The sequence below is a fragment of the Glandiceps talaboti genome, chromosome 19 (genome assembly GCF_964340395.1).
Source record: "Glandiceps talaboti chromosome 19, keGlaTala1.1, whole genome shotgun sequence".
Taxonomy (NCBI): Eukaryota; Metazoa; Hemichordata; class Enteropneusta; family Spengelidae; genus Glandiceps; species Glandiceps talaboti.
Window position 1 is genome coordinate 1671055 of NC_135567.1, and position 26020 is coordinate 1697074.

Genomic DNA, 26020 nt, shown 5'->3' on the forward strand with positions numbered 1-26020 from the left:
GTAAATACATATATACAATTATACATAGTTATGCATTTCAGTAGTATACAGGCCTGTAAATACAGATATACTATTATAGATAGTTATGTATTTCAATAGTATACAGGCCTGTAAATACAGATATACAATTATAGATAGTTATGCATTTCAATAGTATACAGGCCTGTAAATACATATATACAATTATAGATAGTTATGCATTTCAATAGTATACAGGCTTGTAAATACATATATACAATCATAGATAATTATGAATTTCAATAGTATACAGGCCTGTAAATACATATATACAATTATAGATAGTAATGTATTTCAATAGTATACAGGCCTGTAAATACATATATACTATTATAGATAGTTATGTATTTCAATAGTATAAAGGCCTGTAAATACAGATATACAATTATAGATAGTTATGTATTTCAATAGTATACAGGCCTGTAAATACATATATACTATTATAGATAGTTATGTATTTCAATAGTATACAGGCCTGTAAATACATATATACAATTATAGATAGTTATGTATTTCAATAGTATACAGGCCTGTAAATACATATATACAATTATACATAGTTACATGATCATTGGGGGAAAACAAAAAGTCACTGCCCCCCCCCCCCCCCCATCTGTAAAACCAAAAACAGGCTGACCCCCTTATCAATTAATTATAAAACATGATGACTCCCCCCCAACCCCTATATATATATATATATATATATATATATATATATATATATATATATATATATATATATATATATATATATATATATATATATATATACACATGACACATATTCACATGACAGGTATTTGTGATTGTGACTCAGTGTGGCCTGCTTGACTGTCTTGCATCTACTTTATAAGATCCCGAGTTAGCACTATCATAATTATAATTATTGACTACACAGGGTAAATATATTCCAAAAGGAGTTTAATAGCATCTTGTCAGTGAAAGGTATGGGAAAGCTTGAGCAGGGAATATGTATATCTCTTATGGGGGGTCCTAGGGGGTCTCTCCCTAGAAGCCCTTTTTTACTCTGAAAAGTAATTTTTGAGATTATTCAGGCCCTTTCAGACAATAATTTCCAAGCTTTACAAGACAGCACCAACATGTAAAAAGCAACTACATAGAGTTGAAATACTTTTGAAATTTACTTTGATAGCATCTTGACAGTAAGAGGGGAAGAGCATGAGACTGGGATATGTCCACCTCATGTGGGGGGTCCAAGGGGGTCTCCCTCTAGTAGCCATGGAGGATTTTTACTCTTAAAGCCGATATTTAGGCTACTCAGACCCTTTCAAGCAATAAATCAATCCATGCTTTACAAAACAGCACCATCAAGTATCAGAAACTATTCTTTATAACTTACACTAAGGGTTGAAATATGTTCTTAAAAAGTTTAAATGGCATCATTATATACATGTAGGTCAGCACATCTAATGGTAGTATCATTGGTAGGGGAGATTTGGAGTTTAAGGCAATTTTAGACTACCTTGGCAAACATTTCACATCTTTAAAAGACAATATCATCTCAAATTGGAATTGGGTGAAAATATTTAAGAAAAGTTTAATACCATTATGACAGTAAAAAGGTTGGTGCATCTGATTGTTGGTTGAATGCATGAGTGACCGCTGGGGGTAAGGGAGTCCTTGGGGGTTCCCCCTGGCAGATCTGCAGTTTTTTGCTTCTATAAAGACAATGTTTAGGTTATTCATAGCATTTGTTTGAGGTAATATTTCCAAGCTTTGAATAGATAACGTAAATGTAAGTTTTAAATGAGTTTCCCATGTCACATAAAAATGGCCCCATAACATTGGTATAGTGGCATTATATTAATATTGCATTTATAGTAAAGTCACTGGTATGTTAGAGAACTTTAGGTGTATAGAGATATACATATACAACAGAGTCACTGGTATGTTAGAGAACTTTAGGTGTATAGAGATATACATAAACAACAGAGTCACTGGTATGTTAGAGAACTTTAGGTGTATAGAGATATACATATACAACAAAGTCACTGGTATGTTAGAGAACTTTAGGTGTACATAGATATACATATACAACAGAGTCACTGGTATGTTAGAGAACTTTAGGTGTACATAGATATACATATATAACAGAGTCACTGGTATGTTAGAGAACTTTAGGTGTATAGAGATATACATATACAACAGAGTCACTGGTATGTTAGAGAACTTTAGGTGTATAGAGATATACATATATAACAGAGTCACTGGTATGTTAGAGAACTTTAGGTGTATAGAGATATACATATATAACAGAGTCACTGGTATGTTAGAGAACTTTAGGTGTATAGAGATATACATATACAACAGAGTCACTGGTATGTTAGAGAACTTTAGGTGTATAGAGATATACATATATAACAGAGTCACTGGTATGTTAGAGAACTTTAGGTGTATAGAGATATACATATACAACAAAGTCACTGGTATGTTAGAGAACTTTAGGTGTACATAGATATACATATACAACAGAGTCACTGGTATGTTAGAGAACTTTAGGTGTATAGAGATATACATATACAACAGAGTCACTGGTATGTTAGAGAACTTTAGGTGTATAGAGATATACATATACAACAGAGTCACTGGTATGTTAGAGAACTTTAGGTGTATAGAGATATAGATATACAACAAAGTCACTGGTATGTTAGAGAACTTTAGGTGTATAGAGATATACATATACAACAGAGTCACTGGTATGTTAGAGAACTTTAGGTGTATAGAGATATACATATACAACAGAGTCACTGGTATGTTAGAGAACTTTAGGTGTATAGAGATATAGATATACAACAAAGTCACTGGTATGTTAGAGAACTTTAGGTGTATAGAGATATACATATATAACAGAGTCACTGGTATGTTAGAGAACTTTAGGTGTATAGAGATATACATATACAACAGAGTCACTGGTATGTTAGAGAACTTTAGGTGTACATAGATATACATATACAACAGAGTCACTGGTATGTTAGAGAACTTTAGGTGTATAGAGATATATATATACAACAGAGTCACTGGTATGTTAGAGAACTTTAGGTGTATAGAGATATACATATACAACAGAGTCACTGGTATGTTAGAGAACTTTAGGTGTATAGAGATATATATATACAACAGAGTCACTGGTATGTTAGAGAACTTAAAGTGTATAGAGATATACATATACAACAGAGTCACTGGTATGTTAGAGAACTTTAGGTGTATAGAGATATATATATACAACAGAGTCACTAGTATGTTAGAGAACTTTAGGTGTATAGAGATATACATATATAACAGAGTCACTGGTATGTTAGAGAACTTTAGGTGTATAGAGATATAGATATATAACAGAGTCACTGGTATGTTAGAGAACTTTAGGTGTACATAGATATACATATACAACAGAGTCACTGGTATGTTAGAGAACTTTAGGTGTATAGAGATATATATATACAACAGAGTAACTGGTATGTTAGAGAACTTTAAGTGTATAGAGATATACATATACAACAGAGTCACTGGTATGTTAGAGAACATTAGGTGTATAGAGATATACATATACAACAGAGTCACTGGTATGTTAGAGAACTTTAGGTGTATAGAGATATATATATACAACAGAGTCACTGGTATGTTAGAGAACTTTAGGTGTATAGAGATATACATATACAACAGAGTCACTGGTACGTTAGAGAACTTTAGGTGTATAGAGATATACATATATAACAGAGTCACTGGTATGTTAGAGAACTTTAGGTGTACATAGATATACATATACAACAAAGTCACTGGTATGTTAGAGAACTTTAGGTGTATAGAGATATACATATACAACAAAGTCACTGGTATGTTAGAGAACTTTAGGTGTATAGAGATATACATATACAACAAAGTCACTGGTATGTTAGAGAACTTTAGGTGTATAGAGATATATATATACAACAGAGTCACTGGTATGTTAGAGAACTTTAGGTGTACATAGATATACATATACAACAGAGTCACTGGTATGTTAGAGAACTTTAGGTGTATAGAGATATAGATATATAACAGAGTCACTGGTATGTTAGAGAACTTTAGGTGTATAGAGATATAGATATACAACAAAGTCACTGGTATGTTAGAGAACTTTAGGTGTATAGAGATATACATATATAACAGAGTCACTGGTATGTTAGAGAACTTTAGGTGTATAGAGATATAGATATATAACAGAGTCACTGGTATGTTAGAGAACTTTAGGTGTATAGAGATATAGATATACAACAAAGTCACTGGTATGTTAGAGAACTTTAGGTGTATAGAGATATACATATATAACAGAGTCACTGGTATGTTAGAGAACTTTAGGTGTATAGAGATATAGATATATAACAGAGTCACTGGTATGTTAGAGAACTTTAGGTGTATAGAGATATAGATATATAACAGAGTCACTGGTATGTTAGAGAACTTTAGGTGTATAGAGATATAGATATACAACAAAGTCACTGGTATGTTAGAGAACTTTAGGTGTATAGAGATATACATATATAACAGAGTCACTGGTATGTTAGAGAACTTTAGCTGTATAGAGATATAGATATATAACAGAGTCACTGGTATGTTAGAGAACTTTAGGTGTATAGAGATATAGATATACAACAAAGTCACTGGTATGTTAGAGAACTTTAGGTGTATAGAGATATACATATATAACAGAGTCACTGGTATGTTAGAGAACTTTAGGTGTATAGAGATATAGATATATAACAGAGTCACTGGTATGTTAGAGAACTTTAGGTGTATAGAGATATACATATATAACAGAGTCACTGGTATGTTAGAGAACTTTAGGTGTATAGAGATATACATATACAACAAAGTCACTGGTATGTTAGAGAACTTTAGGTGTACATAGATATACATATACAACAGAGTCACTGGTATGTTAGAGAACTTTAGGTGTATAGAGATATACATATACAACAAAGTCACTGGTATGTTAGAGAACTTTAGGTGTATAGAGATATACATATACAACAGATAAAGACAGCCATTGTCACATATCAGATACAATGTACAAAGGAAACAGAGGTAAATAAAAATGATTTTTTCAGTCGGTGGCCGAGAGATTAAACCACTTGCCTCTAACTACTGTGGAGTTCGGTGGCCGAGAGGTTAAACCACTTGCCTCTTACAACTGCGGTCAGGGTTCGAACCCATTCAGGGTTTGATTAAAATTTACAACTCTGTAAGTAAGAAAAGTGTCATTCAGTTTGACTTTACTGAACAACGCAGGTTTTCCCTGGGTACTCCGGTTTCCTCCTGCACTAAAACTGAATCTTCCTCCTGTTATTGGCCAATGACTATTGGATGCTTTACTAAATAAATATAATTAAATAAAAATAAATAAAAATAAACAAATTCCAAATGACACATAATTTTCACAAATTGTACTTTTCATTTATTTAACACAGCCAAAGTTACATCACTCATCTGGTTTCCATGGTAACTAGTGCATTGCATATAAAAATAAGAAAACATATTACATGTTATAAATAACTGATAAAGTCAATATTTTCACAACTCAGATTTCTTGGTTTTCTTCTTAGTGTCTTTTACTTTGCCTTTCCTAGCGATCTGTGCAGCACCAGGAAAGTTTTGGTTTTCAAAGGAGACTTCCTCACATCGTTCCTGCTGAATGAGGAAATCTTTAATCTCCCAGGCTTTACTTCCATCATTTAGTACAATCAGTATTCTATCATCACCTATCACATATCTGAAATCAATAAAAAAAAGTTACACTTAGAATGCCTTGCACTGAACATCATTGAATGTCATGTAGTGAATGCCCTTGAATGCCTTTTAGTAAATGCTCTTAGAATACCTGGTAGTGAATGTCGTGTAGTAAATGCTCTTAGAATGCCTTTTAGTAAATGCTCACAGAATGCCTGATAGTGAATGTTGTGTAGTAAATGCTCTTAGAATGCCTTTTAGTAAATGCTCACAGAATGCCTGATAGTGAATGTCGTGTAGTAAATGCTCTTAGAATGCCTTTTAGTAAATGCTCACAGAATGCCTGATAGTGAATGTTGTGTAGTAAATGCTCTTAGAATGCCTTTTAGTAAATGCTCACAGAATGCCTGATAGTGAATGTCGTGTAGTAAATGCTCTTAGAATGCCTTTTAGTAAATGCTCACAGAATGCCTGATAGTGAATGTTGTGTAGTAAATGCTCTTAGAATGCCTTTTAGTAAATGCTCTTAGAATACCTGGTAGTGAATGTCGTGTAGTAAATGCTCTTAGAATGCCTTTTAGTAAATGCTCTTAGAATGCCTGATAGTGAATGTTGTGTAGTAAATGCTCTTAGAATGCCTTTTAGTAAATGCTCACAGAATGCCTGATAGTGAATGTCATGTAGTGAATGCCCTTGAATGCCTTTAGTAAATGCTCTCAGTATTCATTGATATTGTTAATTTGTACACTAAAAGTAGCAAACTTTAACCTGAGCTGACACACTCAAATCGTGCATGGTAATGTTGTACATGCAAGTATGTAATAACAGATTCACATACGTATGTACGTATGCCAGATTCACATACGTACGTACGTATGCCAGATTCTAACAGACTCTACTCCTATTCCGCCTAAGACAACATGAGACAAGTGTGTCGTTTGTCTGAGTTGCGGTCCAATAACTTGATTATGTAGAATTTACTTGAATTTTACTTTCAGAAGAAAATCATGTTGCGTTTTTTTTTTTTTTTAATGAAATCAATTGCTTATATTTTCCCGTAATAAGGATGATATGGTGTGGTGTGACCAGTCGTCAGTATGATTTCCTGACATCATGTACATAGCCGGATATTAGAACTTAAGGTGTCCGTCAAACAAGTGAAACATGAAAAGTGCTGATCTATACAAACAAAAACAACAAAATTGTAAGTTTTCCTGCATACTTATTAAAGACTTTCCCCATTTTTATCATAAATATTATTTAGGTTTGTCGGCAATTTTATTATCAAAATGTGCTCATACGTACGTATCACTGGGTTTACTTGAACTCTGACATAATTTTGATAACTTGGTCCATCCTTGCCCATCTTGGTAAGAACAGTAAAAGTATATAATATTTTTTTTAACATTTATAAATAAAGATTGATAATAAGAAAACAAATTGTTCATCGTTCGTGAATGTTTTCATTTAAATGCATGAATGTCTGACAAGTTCATACTATTATATCAGTATGATTAACTGGAGGAATCATCTAATACTGTAAATAGTAACTGTAATTACACCTTTTCCTCACACGTCTACTTCTAATCATGGTAAAAACCACGGCAAAAAAAACTTAAACAATATAAATGCAAATCCTCTGTATTCAGCAAATGATATGACGTCAAATAAACAAGGAGATGGGGTGGGGGTACATATGGGGATAGGGGTAGGGGTACATATGGGGATAGGGGTAGGGGTACATATGGGGGTGGGGGTACATATGGGGATAGGGGTAGGGGTACATATGGGGGTGGGGGTACATATGGGGATAGGGGTAGGGGTACATATGGGGGTGGGGGTACATATGGGGATAGGGGTGGGGGTACATATGGGGGTGGGGGTACATATGGGGTTGGGGTACATATGGGTATAAATACACGACACCTTGTTGATTACTACAAACCATGCTCAGGACGTCAAAAGTTAGACATTACGTACTCACTCTCTATGACTTCAAAAAGAAGAATCCTATAACATTCCAAGTGCCAGTTATTTTGACAGTGAAGTCAGAAAATTAACGTTTTACATTTTGAACATTTGAAGATTGCTCTCACTCAGGTTGCCAGAACTGTTTTCCTACATTCATTTTGTGTCTCAAAAATGTCCTCCAATCAAACTCACCTTACTCACAGCTATCATTGGGTCTAGTGTGATGTCTCGTTTGAAAATGCACCCGTGAATTTTTATCTAAATTGGATATAAAGTCTACCAAAAAGTCATCTACCAGGGATATCCCCAAACTGGTGTTTGTGTAATTTTAGAGAAGTTTATTTACAGACAAAACAGTGAGTCACCCTAGACCTTGTATTCAGATTGTAGCAATGTCAGTGGGCACTTTCACATCCAAGGTGATAGTACAGCATTGTAATGGTCATCAAAAAAACCCTCCTGCTTCAAAGGGGCGAGATGAAATATTCCCAGTGTGCAAATATGTGACTTTTGAAATATTCCAACTACTGGCAGTGTGCCAAGATGTGACATTTGAAATATTCCAACTACTGGCAGTGTGCCAAGATGTGACATTTGAAATATTCCAACTACTGGCAGTGTGCCAAGATGTCACATTTCAAAAAATCCCGCTACTGGCAGTGTGCCAAGATGTGACATTCGAAATATTCCAACTACTGGCAGTGTGCCAAGATGTGACATTTCAAATATTCCCGCAACCGGCGGTGTGCCAAGATGTGACATTCGAAATATTCCAACTACTGGCAGTGTACCAAGATGTGACATTTCAAATATTCCCGCTACTGGCAGTGTGCCAAGATGTGAAATTTATAATATCCCCACTACTGGCAGTGTACCAAGATGTGACATTTCAAATTTTCCCGCTACTGGCAGTGTGCCAAGATGTGACATTTGAAATATTCCCAGTGTCCCAAGATGTGACATTTGAAATATTCCATCTACTGGCAGTGTGCCAAGATGTGACATTTGGAATATCCCCACTGCTGGCAGTGTACCAAGATGTGACATTTCAAATATTCCTGCTACTGGCAGTGTGCCAAGATGTGACATTTGAAATATCCCCACTACTGGCAGTGTACCAAGATGTGACATTTCAAATTTTCCCGCTACTGGCAGTGTGCCAAGATGTGACATTTGAAATATCCCCACTACTGGCAGTGTACCAAGATGTGACATTTGAAATATTCCAACTACTGGCAGTGTGCCAAGATGTGACATTTGAAATATCCCCACTACTGGCAGTGTGCCAAGATGTGACATTTGAAATATTCCAACTACTGGCAGTGTGCCAAGATGTGACATTTGAAATATTCCCACTACTGGCAGTGTACCAAGATGTGACATTTGAAATAATCCCACTCCTGGCAGTGTGCCAAGATGTGACATTTGAAATATTCCCACTACTGGCAGTGTGCCAAGATGTGACATTTGAAATATTCCAACTACTGGCAGTGTACCAAGATGTGACATTTGAAATATTCCCACTCCTGGCAGTGTGCCAAGATGTGACATTTGAAATATTCCCACTACTGGCAGTGTGCCAAGATGTGACATTTGAAATAATCCCACTCCTGGCAGTGTGCCAAGATGTGACATTTGAAATATCCCCACTACTGGCAGTGTGCCAAGTCATGACATTTGAAATATTCCCACTACTGGCAGTGTACCAAGATGTGACATTTGAAATAATCCCACTCCTGGCAGTGTGCCAAGATGTGACATTTGAAATATTCCAACTACTGGCAGTGTGCCAAGATGTGACATTTGAAATATTCCCACTACTGGCAGTGTGCCAAGATGTGACATTTGAAATATTCCCACTGCCCAAACCATCAAATATAATGATACACTTTATAGAATTCATCAAAAAACAAAAGTTTCAAATAATTTGGCCACTAGGTGCAATGAGGTAAGGGCCACTAGGTGCAATGAGGTAAGGGCCACTAGGAGCAATGAGGTGAGGGCCACTAGGAGTAATGAGGTGAGGGCCACTAGGTGCAATGAGGTAAGGGCTACTAGGTGCAATGAGGTAAGGGCCACTAGGTGCAATGAGGTAAGGGCCACTAGGTGCAATGAGGTAAGGGCCACTAGGTGCAATGAGGTAAGGGCCACTAGGAGTAATGAGGTAAGGGCCACTAGGTTCAATGAGGTAAGGGCCACTAGGAGTAATGAGGTAAGGGCCACTAGGTGCAATGAGGTAAGGGCCACTAGGTGTAATGAGGTAAGGGCCACTAGGTGCAATGAGGTAAGGGCCACTAGGTGCAATGAGGTAAGGGCCACTAGGAGTAATGAGGTAAGGGCCACTAGGAGCAATGAGGTAAGGGCCACTAGGAGTAATGAGGTGAGGGCCACTAGGTGCAATGAGGTAAGGGCCACTAGGTGTAATGAGGTAAGGGCCACTAGGTGCAATGAGGTAAGGGCCACTAGGTGTAATGAGGTAAGGGCCACTAGGTGCAATGAGGTAAGGGCCACTAGGAGCAATGAGGTGAGGACCACTAGGAGCAATGAGGTGAGGGCCACTAGGTGCAATGAGGTAAGGGCCACAAGGTGCAATGAGGTAAGGGCCACTAGGTGCAATGAGGTAAGGGCCACAAGGTGCAATGAGGTAAGGGCCACTAGGTGCAATGAGGTAAGGGCCACTAGGTGCAATGAGGTGAGGGCCACTAGGAGTAATGAGGTAAGGGCCACTAGGAGTAATGAGGTGAGGGCCACTAGGTGCAATGAGGTCAGGGCCACTAGGTGCAATGAGGTAAGGGCTACTAGGAGTAATGAGGTAAGGGCCACTAGGAGTAATGAGGTGAGGGCCACTAGGAGTAATGAGGTGAGGGCCACTAGGTGCAATGAGGTGAGGGCTACTAGGTGCAATGAGGTGAGGGCTACTAGGAGCAATGAGGTGAGGGCCACTAGGTGCAATTGGGTAAGGGCTACTAGGTGCAATGAGGTGAGGGCCACTAGGAGTAATGAGGTGAGGGCCACTAGGAGTAATGAGGTAAGGTCTACTAGGTGCAATGAGGTGAGGGCTACTAGGAGTAATGAGGTGAGGGCCACTAGGAGTAATGAGGTAAGGGCTACTAGGTGCAATGAGGTAAGGGCTGCTAGGAGTAATGAGGTAAGGGCCACTAGGAGTAATGAGGTAAGGGCCACTAGGAGTAATGAGGTGAGGGCCACTAGGAGTAATGAGGTGAGGGCCACCAGGAGTAATGAGGTAAGGGCTACTAGGAGTAATGAGGTGAGGGCCACTAGGAGTAATGAGGTAAGGGCTACTAGGTGCAATGAGGTAAGGGCTACTAGGAGTAATGAGGTAAGGGCTACTAGTAGTAATGAGGTGAGGGCCACTAGGAGTAATGAGGTAAGGGCTACTAGGTGCAAAGAGGTAAGGGCTACTAGGAGTAATGAGGTAAGGGCCACTAGGAGTAATGAGGTAAGGGCCACTAGGAGTAATGAGGTGAGGGCCACTAGGTGCAATGAGGTAAGGGCCACTAGGTGCAATGAGGTGAAGGCCACTAGGAGTAATGAGGTAAGGGCTACTAGGAGTAATGAGGTGAGGGCCACTAGGAGTAATGAGGTAAGGGCCACTAGGTGCAATGAGGTGAGGGCCACTAGGTGCAATGAGGTAAGGGCCACTAGGTGCAATGAGGTAAGGGCCACTAGGTGCAATGAGGTGAAGGCTACTAGGAGTAATGAGGTAAGGGCCACTTGGAGTAATGAGGTGAGGGCCACTAGGAGTAATGAGGGTAGGGCCACTAGGAGTAATGAGGTGAGGGCCACTAGGTGCAATGAGGTGAGGGCTACTAGGTGCAATGAGGTGAGGGCCACTAGGAGTAATGAGGTAAGGGCCACTAGGTGCAATGAGGTGAGGGCCACTAGGTGCAATGAGGTAAGGGCCACTAGGTGCAATGAGGTGAGGGCCACTAGGAGTAATGAGGTAAGGGCCACTAGGTGCAATGAGGTAAGGGCCACTAGGAGTAATGAGGTAAGGGCTACTAGGTGCAATGAGGTAAGGGCTACTAGGTGCAATGAGGTAAGGGCCACTAGGAGTAATGAGGTAAGGGCCACTACGTGCAATGAGGTAAGGGCCACTAGGAGGAATGAGGTGAGGGCCACTAGGAGTAATGAGGTAAGGGCCACTAGGTGCAATGAGGTAAGGGCCACTAGGAGTAATGAGGTGAGGGCCACTAGGTGCAATGAGGTAAGGGCTACTAGGAGTAATGAGGTAAGGGCCACTAGGTGCAATGAGGTAAGGGCTACTAGGAGTAATGAGGTAAGGGCCACTAGGAGTAATGAGGTAAGGGCCACTAGGTGCAATGAGGTAAGGGCTACTAGGAGCAATGAGGTGAGGGCCACTAGGTGCAATGAGGTAAGGGCTACTAGGTGCAATGAGGTAAGGGCTACTAGGTGCTATGAGGTAAGGGCTACTAGGAGTAATGAGGTAAGGGCCACTAGGAGTAATGAGGTGAGGGCCACTAGGAGTAATGAGGTAAGGGCCACTAGGTGCAATGAGGTAAGGGCCACTAGGAGTAATGAGGTGAGGGCCACTAGGTGCAATGAGGTAAGGGCCACTAGGTGCAATGAGGTTAGGGCCACTAGGTGCAATGAGGTAAGGGCTACTAGGTGCAATGAGGTAAGGGCTACTAGGTGCAATGAGGTAAGGGCTACTAGGAGCAATGAGGTGAGGGCCACTAGGTGCAATGAGGTTAGGGCCACTAGGTGCAATGAGGTAAGGGCTACTAGGTGCAATGAGGTAAGGGCTACTAGGTGCAATGAGGTAAGGGCTACTAGGAGTAATGAGGTAAGGGCCACTAGGAGTAATGAGGTGAGGGCCACTAGGAGTAATGAGGTAAGGGCCACTAGGAGTAATGAGGTAAGGGCCACTAGGAGTAATGAGGTAAGGGCCACTAGGTGCAATGAGGTAAGGGCCACTAGGTGCAATGAGGTGAGGGCCACAAATGTTGAATGTCAGAGCTTACTTCGAAAAATTTCTCATTTTACAATTACTCAAGGCTATGCTATTTGCAGTCTGTCCAAAATAGTTGTTATTTTATTTTCACAGATGTGACTTTCAGAAACTAACCCAGCTGCCTTGGAAGAATTTTCAATGACTGCTTCATGTGAGTATGTCTGAGGTTGCCATTTGAATGGTTTGTGATTGTCACATGATTGGCTGTGATTGTCATAGAATTGGCTATGATTGTCACGTGATTGTCATGTGATTGGCATGTGGTGGCTATGATTGTCGTGTGATTGGCTGTAATTGCCATTTGATTGGCGGTGATTGTCATGTCACGGTGACTATGATTGTCATGTGATTGGTTGTGATTGGCTATGACTGTCTTGTGATTGGCTGTTATTGCCACGTGGTGGCTATGATTGCCATGTGATTTGCTGGGATTGCCATGTGCTGGCTATGATCGCCATGTGATTGGCTGTGATTGTCATGTGATTTGCTGTGATTGCCATGTGCTGGCTATGATTGCCATGTGATTGGATATGATCGTCATGTGATTGGCTGTGATTGTCATGTGATTTGCTGTGATTGCCATGTGCTGGCTAAGATCGCCATGTGATTGGCTGTGATTGTCATGTGATTTGCTGTGATTGCCATGTGCTGGCTATGATTGCCATGTGATTGGATATGATCGTCATGTGATTGGCTGTGATTGTCATGTGATTTGCTGTGATTGCCATGTGCTGGCTAAGATCGCCATGTGATTGGCTGTGATTGTCATGTGATTGGCTGTGATTGCCATGTGCTGGCTATGATCGCCATGTGATTTGTTGTGATTGCTATGTGATTGGCTGTGATTGTCATGTGATTTGCTGTGATTGCCATGCGGTGGCTGTGATTGCCATGTGATTGGCTGTGATTGCCATGTGCTGGCTATCATTGTCATGTGATTGTCTATGGTTGTCATGTGATTGGCTATGGTTGTCATGTGATTGATTCACAGTGGGTAACTGGAATATGGGTCTTGCTGATCATATCCTTCCACCTCGAGAATATAACCCAATATCATGGCAAAAATATATATATACATGTATGTAAATGACATGCAAATGAGAGTGTGCATGAAATCACATGATCACAGTGTGACTTTGGGCAAATTTGCTGTGAGCCAAATCACAGTGTGGATACTGAGAGCTTTATTTACACTCATGCTTGCAGACAGAGCTCAAGATCTGTAATTTCTTACCATGTCATTTCATAGTGTCTATTAAATAGTATAGATTGTCATAATGTAGTAATTTCTTACCGTGTCAATTCATAGTGTCTATTAAATAGCATAGATTGTCATAATGTAGTAATTTCTTACCGTGTCAATTCATAGTGTGCATTAAATAGAATAGATTGTCATAATGTAGTAATTTCTTACCGTGTCAATTCATAGTGTGCATTAAATAGAATAGATTGTCATAATGTAGTAATTTCTTACCGTGTCATTTCATAGTGTCTATTAAATAGTATAGATTGTCATAATGTAGTAATTTCTTACCGTGTCAATTCATAGTGTCTATTAAATAGAATAGATTGTCATAATGTAGTAATTTCTTACCGTGTCATTTCATAGTGTCTATTAAATAGCATAGATTGTCATAATATAGTAATTTCTTACCGTGTCATTTCATAGTGTCTATTAAATAGCATAGATTGTCATAATGTAGTAATTTCTTACCGTGTCATTTCATAGTGTCTATTAAATAGCATAGATTGTCATAATGTAGTAATTTCTTACCGTGTCATTTCATAGTGTCTATTAAATAGTATAGATTATCATAATGTAGTAATTTCTTACCGTGTCATTTCATAGTGTCTATTAAATAGCATAGATTGTCATAATGTAGTAATTTCTTACCGTGTCAATTCATAGTGTCTATTAAATAGCACAGATTGTCATAATGTAGTAATTTCTTACCGTGTCATTTCATAGTGTCTATTAAATAGCATAGATTGTCATAATGTAGTAATTTCTTACCGTGTCATTTCATAGTGTCTATTAAATACCATAGATTGTCATAATATAGTAATTTCTTACCGTGTCATTTCATAGTGTCTATTAAAAAGTATAGATTGTCATAATGTAGTAATTTCTTACCGTGTCATTTCATAGTGTCTATTAAATAGCATAGATTGTCATAATGTAGTAATTTCTTACCGTGTCATTTCATAGTGTCTATTAAATAGCATAGATTGTCATAATGTAGTAATTTCTTACCGTGTCATTTCATAGTGTCTATTAAATAGCATAGATTGTCATAATGTAGTAATTTCTTACCGTGTCATTTCATAGTGTCTATTAAATAGTATAGATTGTCATAATGTAGTAATTTCTTACCGTGTCATTTCATAGTGTCTATTAAATAGCATAGATTGTCATAATGTAGTAATTTCTTACCGTGTCAATTCATAGTGTCTATTAAATAGAATAGATTGTCATAATGTAGTAATTTCTTACCGTGTCATTTCATAGTGTCTATTAAATAGCATAGATTGTCATAATGTAGTAATTTCTTACCGTGTCATTTCATAGTGTCTATTAAATAGTATAGATTGTCATAATGTAGTAATTTCTTACCGTGTCATTTCATAGTGTCTATTAAATAGCATAGATTGTCATAATGTAGTAATTTATTACCGTGTCAATTCATAGTGTGCATTAAATACCATAGATTGTCATAATGTAGTAATTTCTTACCGTGTCATTTCATAGTGTCTATTAAATAGTATAGATTGTCATAATGTAGTAATTTCTTACCGTGTCATTTCATAGTGTCTATTAAATAGTATAGATTGTCATAATGTAGTAATTTCTTACCGTGTCAATTCATAGTGTCTATTAAATAGCATAGATTGTCATAATGTAGTAATTTCTTACCGTGTCATTTCATAGTGTCTATTAAATAGCATAGATTGTCATAATGTAGTAATTTCTTACCGTGTCATTTCATAGTGTCTATTAAATAGCATAGATTATCATAATGTAGTAATTTCTTACCGTGTCATTTCATAGTGTCTATTAAATAGCATAGATTGTCATAATGTAGTAATTTCTTACCGTGTCATTTCATAGTGTCTATTAAATAGTATAGATTGTCATAATGTAGTAATTTCTTACCGTGTCATTTCATAGTGTCTATTAAATAGTATAGATTGTCATAATGTAGTAATTTCTTACCGTGTCAATTCATAGTGTCTATTAAATAGAATAGATTGTCATAATGTAGTAATTTCTTACCGTGTCATTTCATAGTGTCTATTAAATAGCATAGATTGTCATAATATAGTAATTTCTTACCGTGTCATTTCATAGTGTCTATTAAATAGCATAGATTGTCATAATGTAGTAATTTCTTACCGTGTCATTTCATAGTGTCTATTAAATAGCATAGATTGTCATAATGTAGTAATTTCTTACCGTGTCATTTCATAGTGTCTATTAAATAGTATAGATTATCATAATGTAGTAATTTCTTACCGTGTCATTTCATAGTGTCTATTAAATAGCATAGATTGTCATAATGTAGTAATTTCTTACCGTGTCAATTCATAGTGTCTATTAAATAGCACAGATTGTCATAATGTAGTAATTTCTTACCGTGTCATTTCATAGTGTCTATTAAATAGCATAGATTGTCATAATGTAGTAATTTCTTACCGTGTCATTTCATAGTGTCTATTAAATACCATAGATTGTCATAATATAGTAATTTCTTACCGTGTCATTTCATAGTGTCTATTAAAAAGTATAGATTGTCATAATGTAGTAATTTCTTACCGTGTCATTTCATAGTGTCTATTAAATAGCATAGATTGTCATAATGTAGTAATTTCTTACCGTGTCATTTCATAGTGTCTATTAAATAGCATAGATTGTCATAATGTAGTAATTTCTTACCGTGTCATTTCATAGTGTCTATTAAATAGCATAGATTGTCATAATGTAGTAATTTCTTACCGTGTCATTTCATAGTGTCTATTAAATAGTATAGATTGTCATAATGTAGTAATTTCTTACCATGTCATTTCATAGTGTCTATTAAATAGCATAGATTGTCATAATGTAGTAATTTCTTACCGTGTCAATTCATAGTGTCTATTAAATAGAATAGATTGTCATAATGTAGTAATTTCTTACCGTGTCATTTCATAGTGTCTATTAAATAGCATAGATTGTCATAATGTAGTAATTTCTTACCGTGTCAATTCATAGTGTCTATTAAATAGCATAGATTGTCATAATGTAGTAATTTCTTACCGTGTCAATTCATAGTGTCTATTAAATAGCATAGATTGTCATAATGTAGTAATTTCTTACCGTGTCATTTCATAGTGTCTATTAAATAGCATAGATTGTCATAATGTAGTAATTTCTTACCGTGTCATTTCATAGTGTCTATTAAATAGTATAGATTGTCATAATGTAGTAATTTCTTACCGTGTCATTTCATAGTGTCTATTAAATAGCATAGATTGTCATAATGTAGTAATTTATTACCGTGTCAATTCATAGTGTGCATTAAATACCATAGATTGTCATAATGTAGTAATTTCTTACCGTGTCATTTCATAGTGTCTATTAAATAGTATAGATTGTCATAATGTAGTAATTTCTTACCGTGTCATTTCATAGTGTCTATTAAATAGTATAGATTGTCATAATGTAGTAATTTCTTACCGTGTCAATTCATAGTGTCTATTAAATAGCATAGATTGTCATAATGTAGTAATTTCTTACCGTGTCATTTCATAGTGTCTATTAAATAGCATAGATTGTCATAATGTAGTAATTTCTTACCGTGTCATTTCATAGTGTCTATTAAATAGCATAGATTATCATAATGTAGTAATTTCTTACCGTGTCATTTCATAGTGTCTATTAAATAGTATAGATTGTCATAATGTAGTAATTTCTTACCGTGTCATTTCATAGTGTCTATTAAATAGTATAGATTGTCATAATGTAATAATTTCTTACCGTGTCATTTCATAGTGTCTATTAAATAGTATAGATTGTCATAATGTAGTAATTTCTTACCGTGTCATTTCATAGTGTCTATTAAATAGCATAGATTGTCATAATGTAGTAATTTCTTACTGTGTCATTTCATAGTGTCTATTAAATACCATAGATTGTCATAATGTAGTAATTTCTTACCGTGTCAATTCATAGTGTCTATTAAATAGAATAGATTGTCATAATGTAGTAATTTCTTACTGTGTCAATTCATAGTGTCTATTAAATAGCATAGATTGTCATAATGTAGTAATTTCTTACCGTGTCATTTCATAGTGTGCATTAAATACCATAGATTGTCATAATGTAGTAATTTCTTACCGTGTCAATTCATAGTGTCTATTAAATAGCATAGATTATCATAATGTAGTAATTTCTTACCGTGTCATTTCATAGTGTCTATTAAATAGCATAGATTGTCATAATGTAGTAATTTCTTACCGTGTCAATTCATAGTGTCTATTAAATAGTATAGATTGTCATAATGTAGTAATTTCTTACCGTGTCAATTCATAGTGTGCATTAAATACCATAGATTGTCATAATGTAGTAATTTCTTACCGTGTCATTTCATAGTGTCTATTAAATAGCATAGATTGTCATAATGTAGTAATTTCTTACCGTGTCAATTCATAGTGTCTATTAAATAGCATAGATTGTCATAATGTAGTAATTTCTTACCGTGTCAATTCATAGTGTGCATTAAATACCATAGATTGTCATAATGTAGTAATTTCTTACCGTGTCATTTCATAGTGTCTATTAAATAGTATAGATTGTCATAATGTAGTAATTTCTTACTGTGTCATTTCATAGTGTCTATTAAATAGTATAGATTGTCATAATGTAGTAATTTCTTACCGTGTCATTTCATAGTGTGCATTAAATACCATAGATTGTCATAATGTAGTAATTTCTTACCGTGTCATTTCATAGTGTCTATTAAATAGTATAGATTGTCATAATGTAGTAATTTCTTACCGTGTCATTTCATAGTGTCTATTAAATAGTATAGATTGTCATAATGTAGTAATTTCTTACCGTGTCAATTCATAGTGTCTATTAAATAGAATAGATTGTCATAATGTAGTAATTTCTTACCGTGTCATTTCATAGTGTCTATTAAATAGCATAGATTGTCATAATGTAGTAATTTCTTACCGTGTCAATTCATAGTGTCTATTAAATAGCATAGATTGTCATAATGTAGTAATTTCTTACCGTGTCATTTCATAGTGTCTATTAAATAGCATAGATTGTCATAATGTAGTAATTTCTTACCGTGTCATTTCATAGTGTCTATTAAATAGTATAGATTGTCATAATGTAGTAATTTCTTACCGTGTCATTTCATAGTGTCTATTAAATAGCATAGATTGTCATAATGTAGTAATTTATTACCGTGTCAATTCATAGTGTGCATTAAATACCATAGATTGTCATAATGTAGTAATTTCTTACCGTGTCATTTCATAGTGTCTATTAAATAGTATAGATTGTCATAATGTAGTAATTTCTTACCGTGTCATTTCATAGTGTCTATTAAATAGTATAGATTGTCATAATGTAGTAATTTCTTACCGTGTCAATTCATAGTGTCTATTAAATAGCATAGATTGTCATAATGTAGTAATTTCTTACCGTGTCATTTCATAGTGTCTATTAAATAGCATAGATTGTCATAATGTAGTAATTTCTTACCGTGTCATTTCATAGTGTCTATTAAATACCATAGATTGTCATAATGTAGTAATTTCTTACCGTGTCATTTCATAGTGTCTATTAAATAGTATAGATTGTCATAATGTAGTAATTTCTTACCGTGTCATTTCATAGTGTCTATTAAATAGTATAGATTGTCATAATGTAGTAATTTCTTACCGTGTCATTTCATAGTGTCTATTAAATAGTATAGATTGTCATAATGTAGTAATTTCTTACCGTGTCATTTCATAGTGTCTATTAAATAGCATAGATTGTCATAATGTAGTAATTTCTTACCGTGTCATTTCATAGTGTCTATTAAATACCATAGATTGTCATAATGTAGTAATTTCTTACCGTGTCATTTCATAGTGTCTATTAAATAGCATAGATTGTCATAATGTAGTAATTTCTTACTGTGTCAATTCATAGTGTCTATTAAATAGCATAGATTGTCATAATGTAGTAATTTCTTACCGTGTCATTTCATAGTGTGCATTAAATACCATAGATTGTCATAATGTAGTAATTTCTTACCGTGTCAATTCATAGTGTCTATTAAATAGCATAGATTATCATAATGTAGTAATTTCTTACCGTGTCATTTCATAGTGTCTATTAAATAGCATAGATTGTCATAATGTAGTAATTTCTTACCGTGTCAATTCATAGTGTCTATTAAATAGTATAGATTGTCATAATGTAGTAATTTCTTACCGTGTCAATTCATAGTGTGCATTAAATACCATAGATTGTCATAATGTAGTAATTTCTTACCGTGTCATTTCATAGTGTCTATTAAATAGCATAGATTGTCATAATGTAGTAATTTCTTACCGTGTCAATTCATAGTGTCTATTAAATAGCATAGATTGTCATAATGTAGTAATTTCTTACCGTGTCAATTCATAGTGTGCATTAAATACCATAGATTGTCATAATGTAGTAATTTCTTACCGTGTCATTTCATAGTGTCTATTAAATAGTATAGATTGTCATAATGTAGTAATTTCTTACTGTGTCATTTCATAGTGTCTATTAAATAGTATAGATTGTCATAATGTAGTAATTTCTTACCGTGTCATTTCATAGTGTGCATTAAATACCATAGATTGTCATAATGTAGTAATTTCTTACCGTGTCATTTCATAGTGTCTATTAAATAGTATAGATTATCATAATGTAGTAATTTCTTACCGTGTCATTTCATAGTGTCTATTAAATAGTATAGATTGTCATAATGTAGTAATTTCTTACCGTGTCATTTCATAGTGTCTATTAAATAGCATAGATTTTCATAATGTAGTAATTTCTTACCGTGTCATTTCATAGTGTCTATTAAATAGAATAGATTGTCATAATGTAGTAATTTCTTACCGTGTCATTTCATAGTGTCTATTAAATAGTATAGATTATCATAATGTAGTAATTTCTTACCGTGTCATTTCATAGTGTCTATTAAATAGCATAGATTGTCATAATGTAGTAATTTCTTACCGTGTCATTTCATAGTGTCTATTAAATAGTATAGATTGTCATAATGTAGTAATTTCTTACCGTGTCATTTCATAGTGTCTATTAAATAGCATAGATTGTCATAATGTAGTAATTTCTTACCGTGTCATTTCATAGTGTCTATTAAATAGCATAGATTGTCATAATGTAGTAATTTCTTACCGTGTCATTTCATAGTGTCTATTAAATAGTATAGATTGTCATAATGTAGTAATTTCTTACTGTGTCATTTCATAGTGTCTATTAAATAGTATAGATTGTCATAATGTAGTAATTTCTTACCGTGTCATTTCATAGTGTGCATTAAATACCATAGATTGTCATAATGTAGTAATTTCTTACCGTGTCATTTCATAGTGTCTATTAAATAGTATAGATTGTCATAATGTAGTAATTTCTTACCGTGTCATTTCATAGTGTCTATTAAATAGCATAGATTGTCATAATGTAGTAATTTCTTACCGTGTCAATTCATAGTGTCTATTAAATAGAATAGATTGTCATAATGTAGTAATTTCTTACCGTGTCATTTCATAGTGTCTATTAAATAGCATAGATTGTCATAATGTAGTAATTTCTTACCGTGTCAATTCATAGTGTCTATTAAATAGCATAGATTGTCATAATGTAGTAATTTCTTACCGTGTCATTTCATAGTGTCTATTAAATAGCATAGATTGTCATAATGTAGTAATTTCTTACCGTGTCATTTCATAGTGTCTATTAAATAGTATAGATTGTCATAATGTAGTAATTTCTTACCGTGTCATTTCATAGTGTCTATTAAATAGCATAGATTGTCATAATGTAGTAATTTATTACCGTGTCAATTCATAGTGTGCATTAAATACCATAGATTGTCATAATGTAGTAATTTCTTACCGTGTCATTTCATAGTGTCTATTAAATAGTATAGATTGTCATAATGTAGTAATTTCTTACCGTGTCATTTCATAGTGTCTATTAAATAGTATAGATTGTCATAATGTAGTAATTTCTTACCGTGTCAATTCATAGTGTCTATTAAATAGCATAGATTGTCATAATGTAGTAATTTCTTACCGTGTCATTTCATAGTGTCTATTAAATAGCATAGATTGTCATAATGTAGTAATTTCTTACCGTGTCATTTCATAGTGTCTATTAAATACCATAGATTGTCATAATGTAGTAATTTCTTACCGTGTCATTTCATAGTGTCTATTAAATAGTATAGATTGTCATAATGTAGTAATTTCTTACCGTGTCATTTCATAGTGTCTATTAAATAGTATAGATTGTCATAATGTAGTAATTTCTTACCGTGTCATTTCATAGTGTCTATTAAATAGTATAGATTGTCATAATGTAGTAATTTCTTACCGTGTCATTTCATAGTGTCTATTAAATAGCATAGATTGTCATAATGTAGTAATTTCTTACCGTGTCATTTCATAGTGTCTATTAAATACCATAGATTGTCATAATGTAGTAATTTCTTACCGTGTCATTTCATAGTGTCTATTAAATAGCATAGATTGTCATAATGTAGTAATTTCTTACTGTGTCAATTCATAGTGTCTATTAAATAGCATAGATTGTCATAATGTAGTAATTTCTTACCGTGTCATTTCATAGTGTGCATTAAATACCATAGATTGTCATAATGTAGTAATTTCTTACCGTGTCAATTCATAGTGTCTATTAAATAGCATAGATTATCATAATGTAGTAATTTCTTACCGTGTCATTTCATAGTGTCTATTAAATAGCATAGATTGTCATAATGTAGTAATTTCTTACCGTGTCAATTCATAGTGTCTATTAAATAGTATAGATTGTCATAATGTAGTAATTTCTTACCGTGTCAATTCATAGTGTGCATTAAATACCATAGATTGTCATAATGTAGTAATTTCTTACCGTGTCATTTCATAGTGTCTATTAAATAGCATAGATTGTCATAATGTAGTAATTTCTTACCGTGTCAATTCATAGTGTCTATTAAATAGCATAGATTGTCATAATGTAGTAATTTCTTACCGTGTCAATTCATAGTGTGCATTAAATACCATAGATTGTCATAATGTAGTAATTTCTTACCGTGTCATTTCATAGTGTCTATTAAATAGTATAGATTGTCATAATGTAGTAATTTCTTACTGTGTCATTTCATAGTGTCTATTAAATAGTATAGATTGTCATAATGTAGTAATTTCTTACCGTGTCATTTCATAGTGTGCATTAAATACCATAGATTGTCATAATGTAGTAATTTCTTACCGTGTCATTTCATAGTGTCTATTAAATAGTATAGATTATCATAATGTAGTAATTTCTTACCGTGTCATTTCATAGTGTCTATTAAATAGTATAGATTGTCATAATGTAGTAATTTCTTACCGTGTCATTTCATAGTGTCTATTAAATAGCATAGATTTTCATAATGTAGTAATTTCTTACCGTGTCATTTCATAGTGTCTATTAAATAGAATAGATTGTCATAATGTAGTAATTTCTTACCGTGTCATTTCATAGTGTCTATTAAATAGTATAGATTATCATAATGTAGTAATTTCTTACCGTGTCATTTCATAGTGTCTATTAAATAGCATAGATTGTCATAATGTAGTAATTTCTTACCGTGTCATTTCATAGTGTCTATTAAATAGTATAGATTGTCATAATGTAGTAATTTCTTACCGTGTCATTTCATAGTGTCTATTAAATAGCATAGATTGTCATAATGTAGTAATTTCTTACCGTGTCATTTCATAGTGTCTATTAAATAGCATAGATTGTCATAATGTAGTAATTTCTTACCGTGTCATTTCATAGTGTCTATTAAATAGTATAGATTGTCATAATGTAGTAATTTCTTACCGTGTCATTTCATAGTGTCTATTAAATAGTATAGATTGTCATAATGTAGTAATTTCTTACCGTGTCATTTCATAGTGTCTATTAAATAGTATAGATTGTCATAATGTAGTAATTTCTTACCGTGTCATTTCATAGTGTCTATTAAATAGTATAGATTGTCATAATGTAGTAATTTCTTACCGTGTCATTTCATAGTGTCTATTAAATAGCATAGATTGTCATAATGTAGTAATTTCTTACCGTGTCATTTCATAGTGTCTATTAAATAGAATAGATTGTCAAAATGTAGTAATTTCTTACCATGTCATTTCATAGTGTCTATTAAATAGCATAGATTGTCATAATGTAGTAATTTCTTACCGTGTCATTTCATAGTGTCTATTAAATAGAATAGATTGTCATAATGTAGTAATTTCTTACCGTGTCATTTCATAGTGTCTATTAAATAGTATAGATTGTCATAATGTAGTAATTTCTTACCGTGTCATTTCATAGTGTCTATTAAATAGAATAGATTGTCATAATGTAGTAATTTCTTACCGTGTCATTTCATAGTGTCTATTAAATAGCATAGATTGTCATAATGTAGTAATTTCTTACCGTGTCAATTCATAGTGTCTATTAAATAGCATAGATTGTCATAATGTAGTAATTTCTTACCGTGTCATTTCATAGTGTCTATTAAATAGCATAGATTGTCATAATGTAGTAATTTCTTACCATGTCATTTCATAGTGTCTATTAAATAGCATAGATTGTCATAATGTAGTAATTTCTTACCGTGTCATTTCATAGTGTCTATTAAATAGTATAGATTGTCATAATGTAGTAATTTCTTACCATGTCATTTCATAGTGTCTATTAAATAGCATAGATTGTCATAATGTAGTAATTTCTTACCGTGTCATTTCATAGTGTCTATTAAATAGCATAGATTGTCATAATGTAGTAATTTCTTACCGTGTCAATTCATAGTGTCTATTAAAAAGTATAGATTGTCATAATGTAGTAATTTCTTACCGTGTCATTTCATAGTGTGCATTAAACAGCATAGATTGCCATAATGTAGTAATTTCTTCAGTTTCTGCCCTTGTAGGATTACCAGATACTGTAACAAACACCATCAGAGTTCTGCCTTTCTTTGTAGTTTTAATCAAACTCTCTGGATCCTTAGCATCTAATTTACTCAAGTCAAGCGGCTCTTTTGGTCTCAAGTGTTCCGGTAAATCATCAGGGTCCTGCTCGTCTTCATTTTCCTAGTTATGGGGTAATAATAATGTAATAATAGTGATGGGGTAATAATAATGTAATAATAGTGATGGGGTAATAATGTAATAATAGTGATGGGGTAATAATAATGTAATAATAGTGATGGGATAATAATAATGTAATAATGGTGATGGGGTAATAACGATGTAATAATAGTGATGGGATAATAATAATGTAATAATAGTGATGGGATAATAATAATGTAATAATAGTGATGGGGTAATAATAATGTAATAATAGTTATAGGGTAATAATAATGTAATAATAGTGATAGGGTAATAATAATGTAATAATAGTGATGGGGTAATAATAATGTAATAATAGTGATGGGGTAATAATAATGTAATAATAGTGATGGGGTTAATATAATAATGTAATAATAGTTAAAGGGTAATAATAATGTAATAATAGTGATAGGGTAATAATGTTATAATAGTAATATAATAATGTAATAATAGTTAAAGGGTAATAATAATGTAATAATAGTGATAGGGTAATAATGTTATAATAGTAATAGGGTAATAATAATGTAATAATAGTTATAGAGTAATAATAATGTAATAATAGTGATAGGGTAATAATAATGTAATAATAGTTATAGGGTAATAATAATGTAATAATAGTTATAGAGTAATAATAATGTAATAATAGTGATGGGATAATAAATGTAATAATAGTTATAGGGTAATAATAATGTAATAATAGTGATAGAGTAATAATAATGTAATAATAGTTAAAGGGTAATAATAATGTAATAATAGTGATAGGGTAATAATGTTATAATTGTAATAGGGTAATAATAATGTAATAATAGTTATAGAGTAATAATAATGTAATAATAGTGATAGGGTAATAATAATGTAATAATAGTTATAGGGTAATAATAATGTAATAATAGTTATAGAGTA

The 26020-nt window shown here is 33.8% G+C and overlaps 1 protein-coding gene across 1 annotated transcript in view; it reads right to left on the reverse strand.

Moving 5' to 3' along the window:
* Window positions 1-5464: 5464 nt before the first annotated feature.
* LOC144450282 (LDLR chaperone boca-like) overlaps window positions 5465-26020 on the reverse strand; it is a 38542-nt gene continuing 17986 nt past the window's right edge. The window contains exons 2-3 of the mRNA XM_078140881.1: window positions 24864-25099; window positions 5465-5785 (exon numbers count right to left, since the gene is read on the reverse strand). Of these exons, the coding sequence (XP_077997007.1) occupies window positions 5587-5785; window positions 24864-25099 (435 nt within the window). The 3' untranslated portion in view covers window positions 5465-5586. The remainder of the gene's footprint in view (window positions 5786-24863; window positions 25100-26020) is intronic.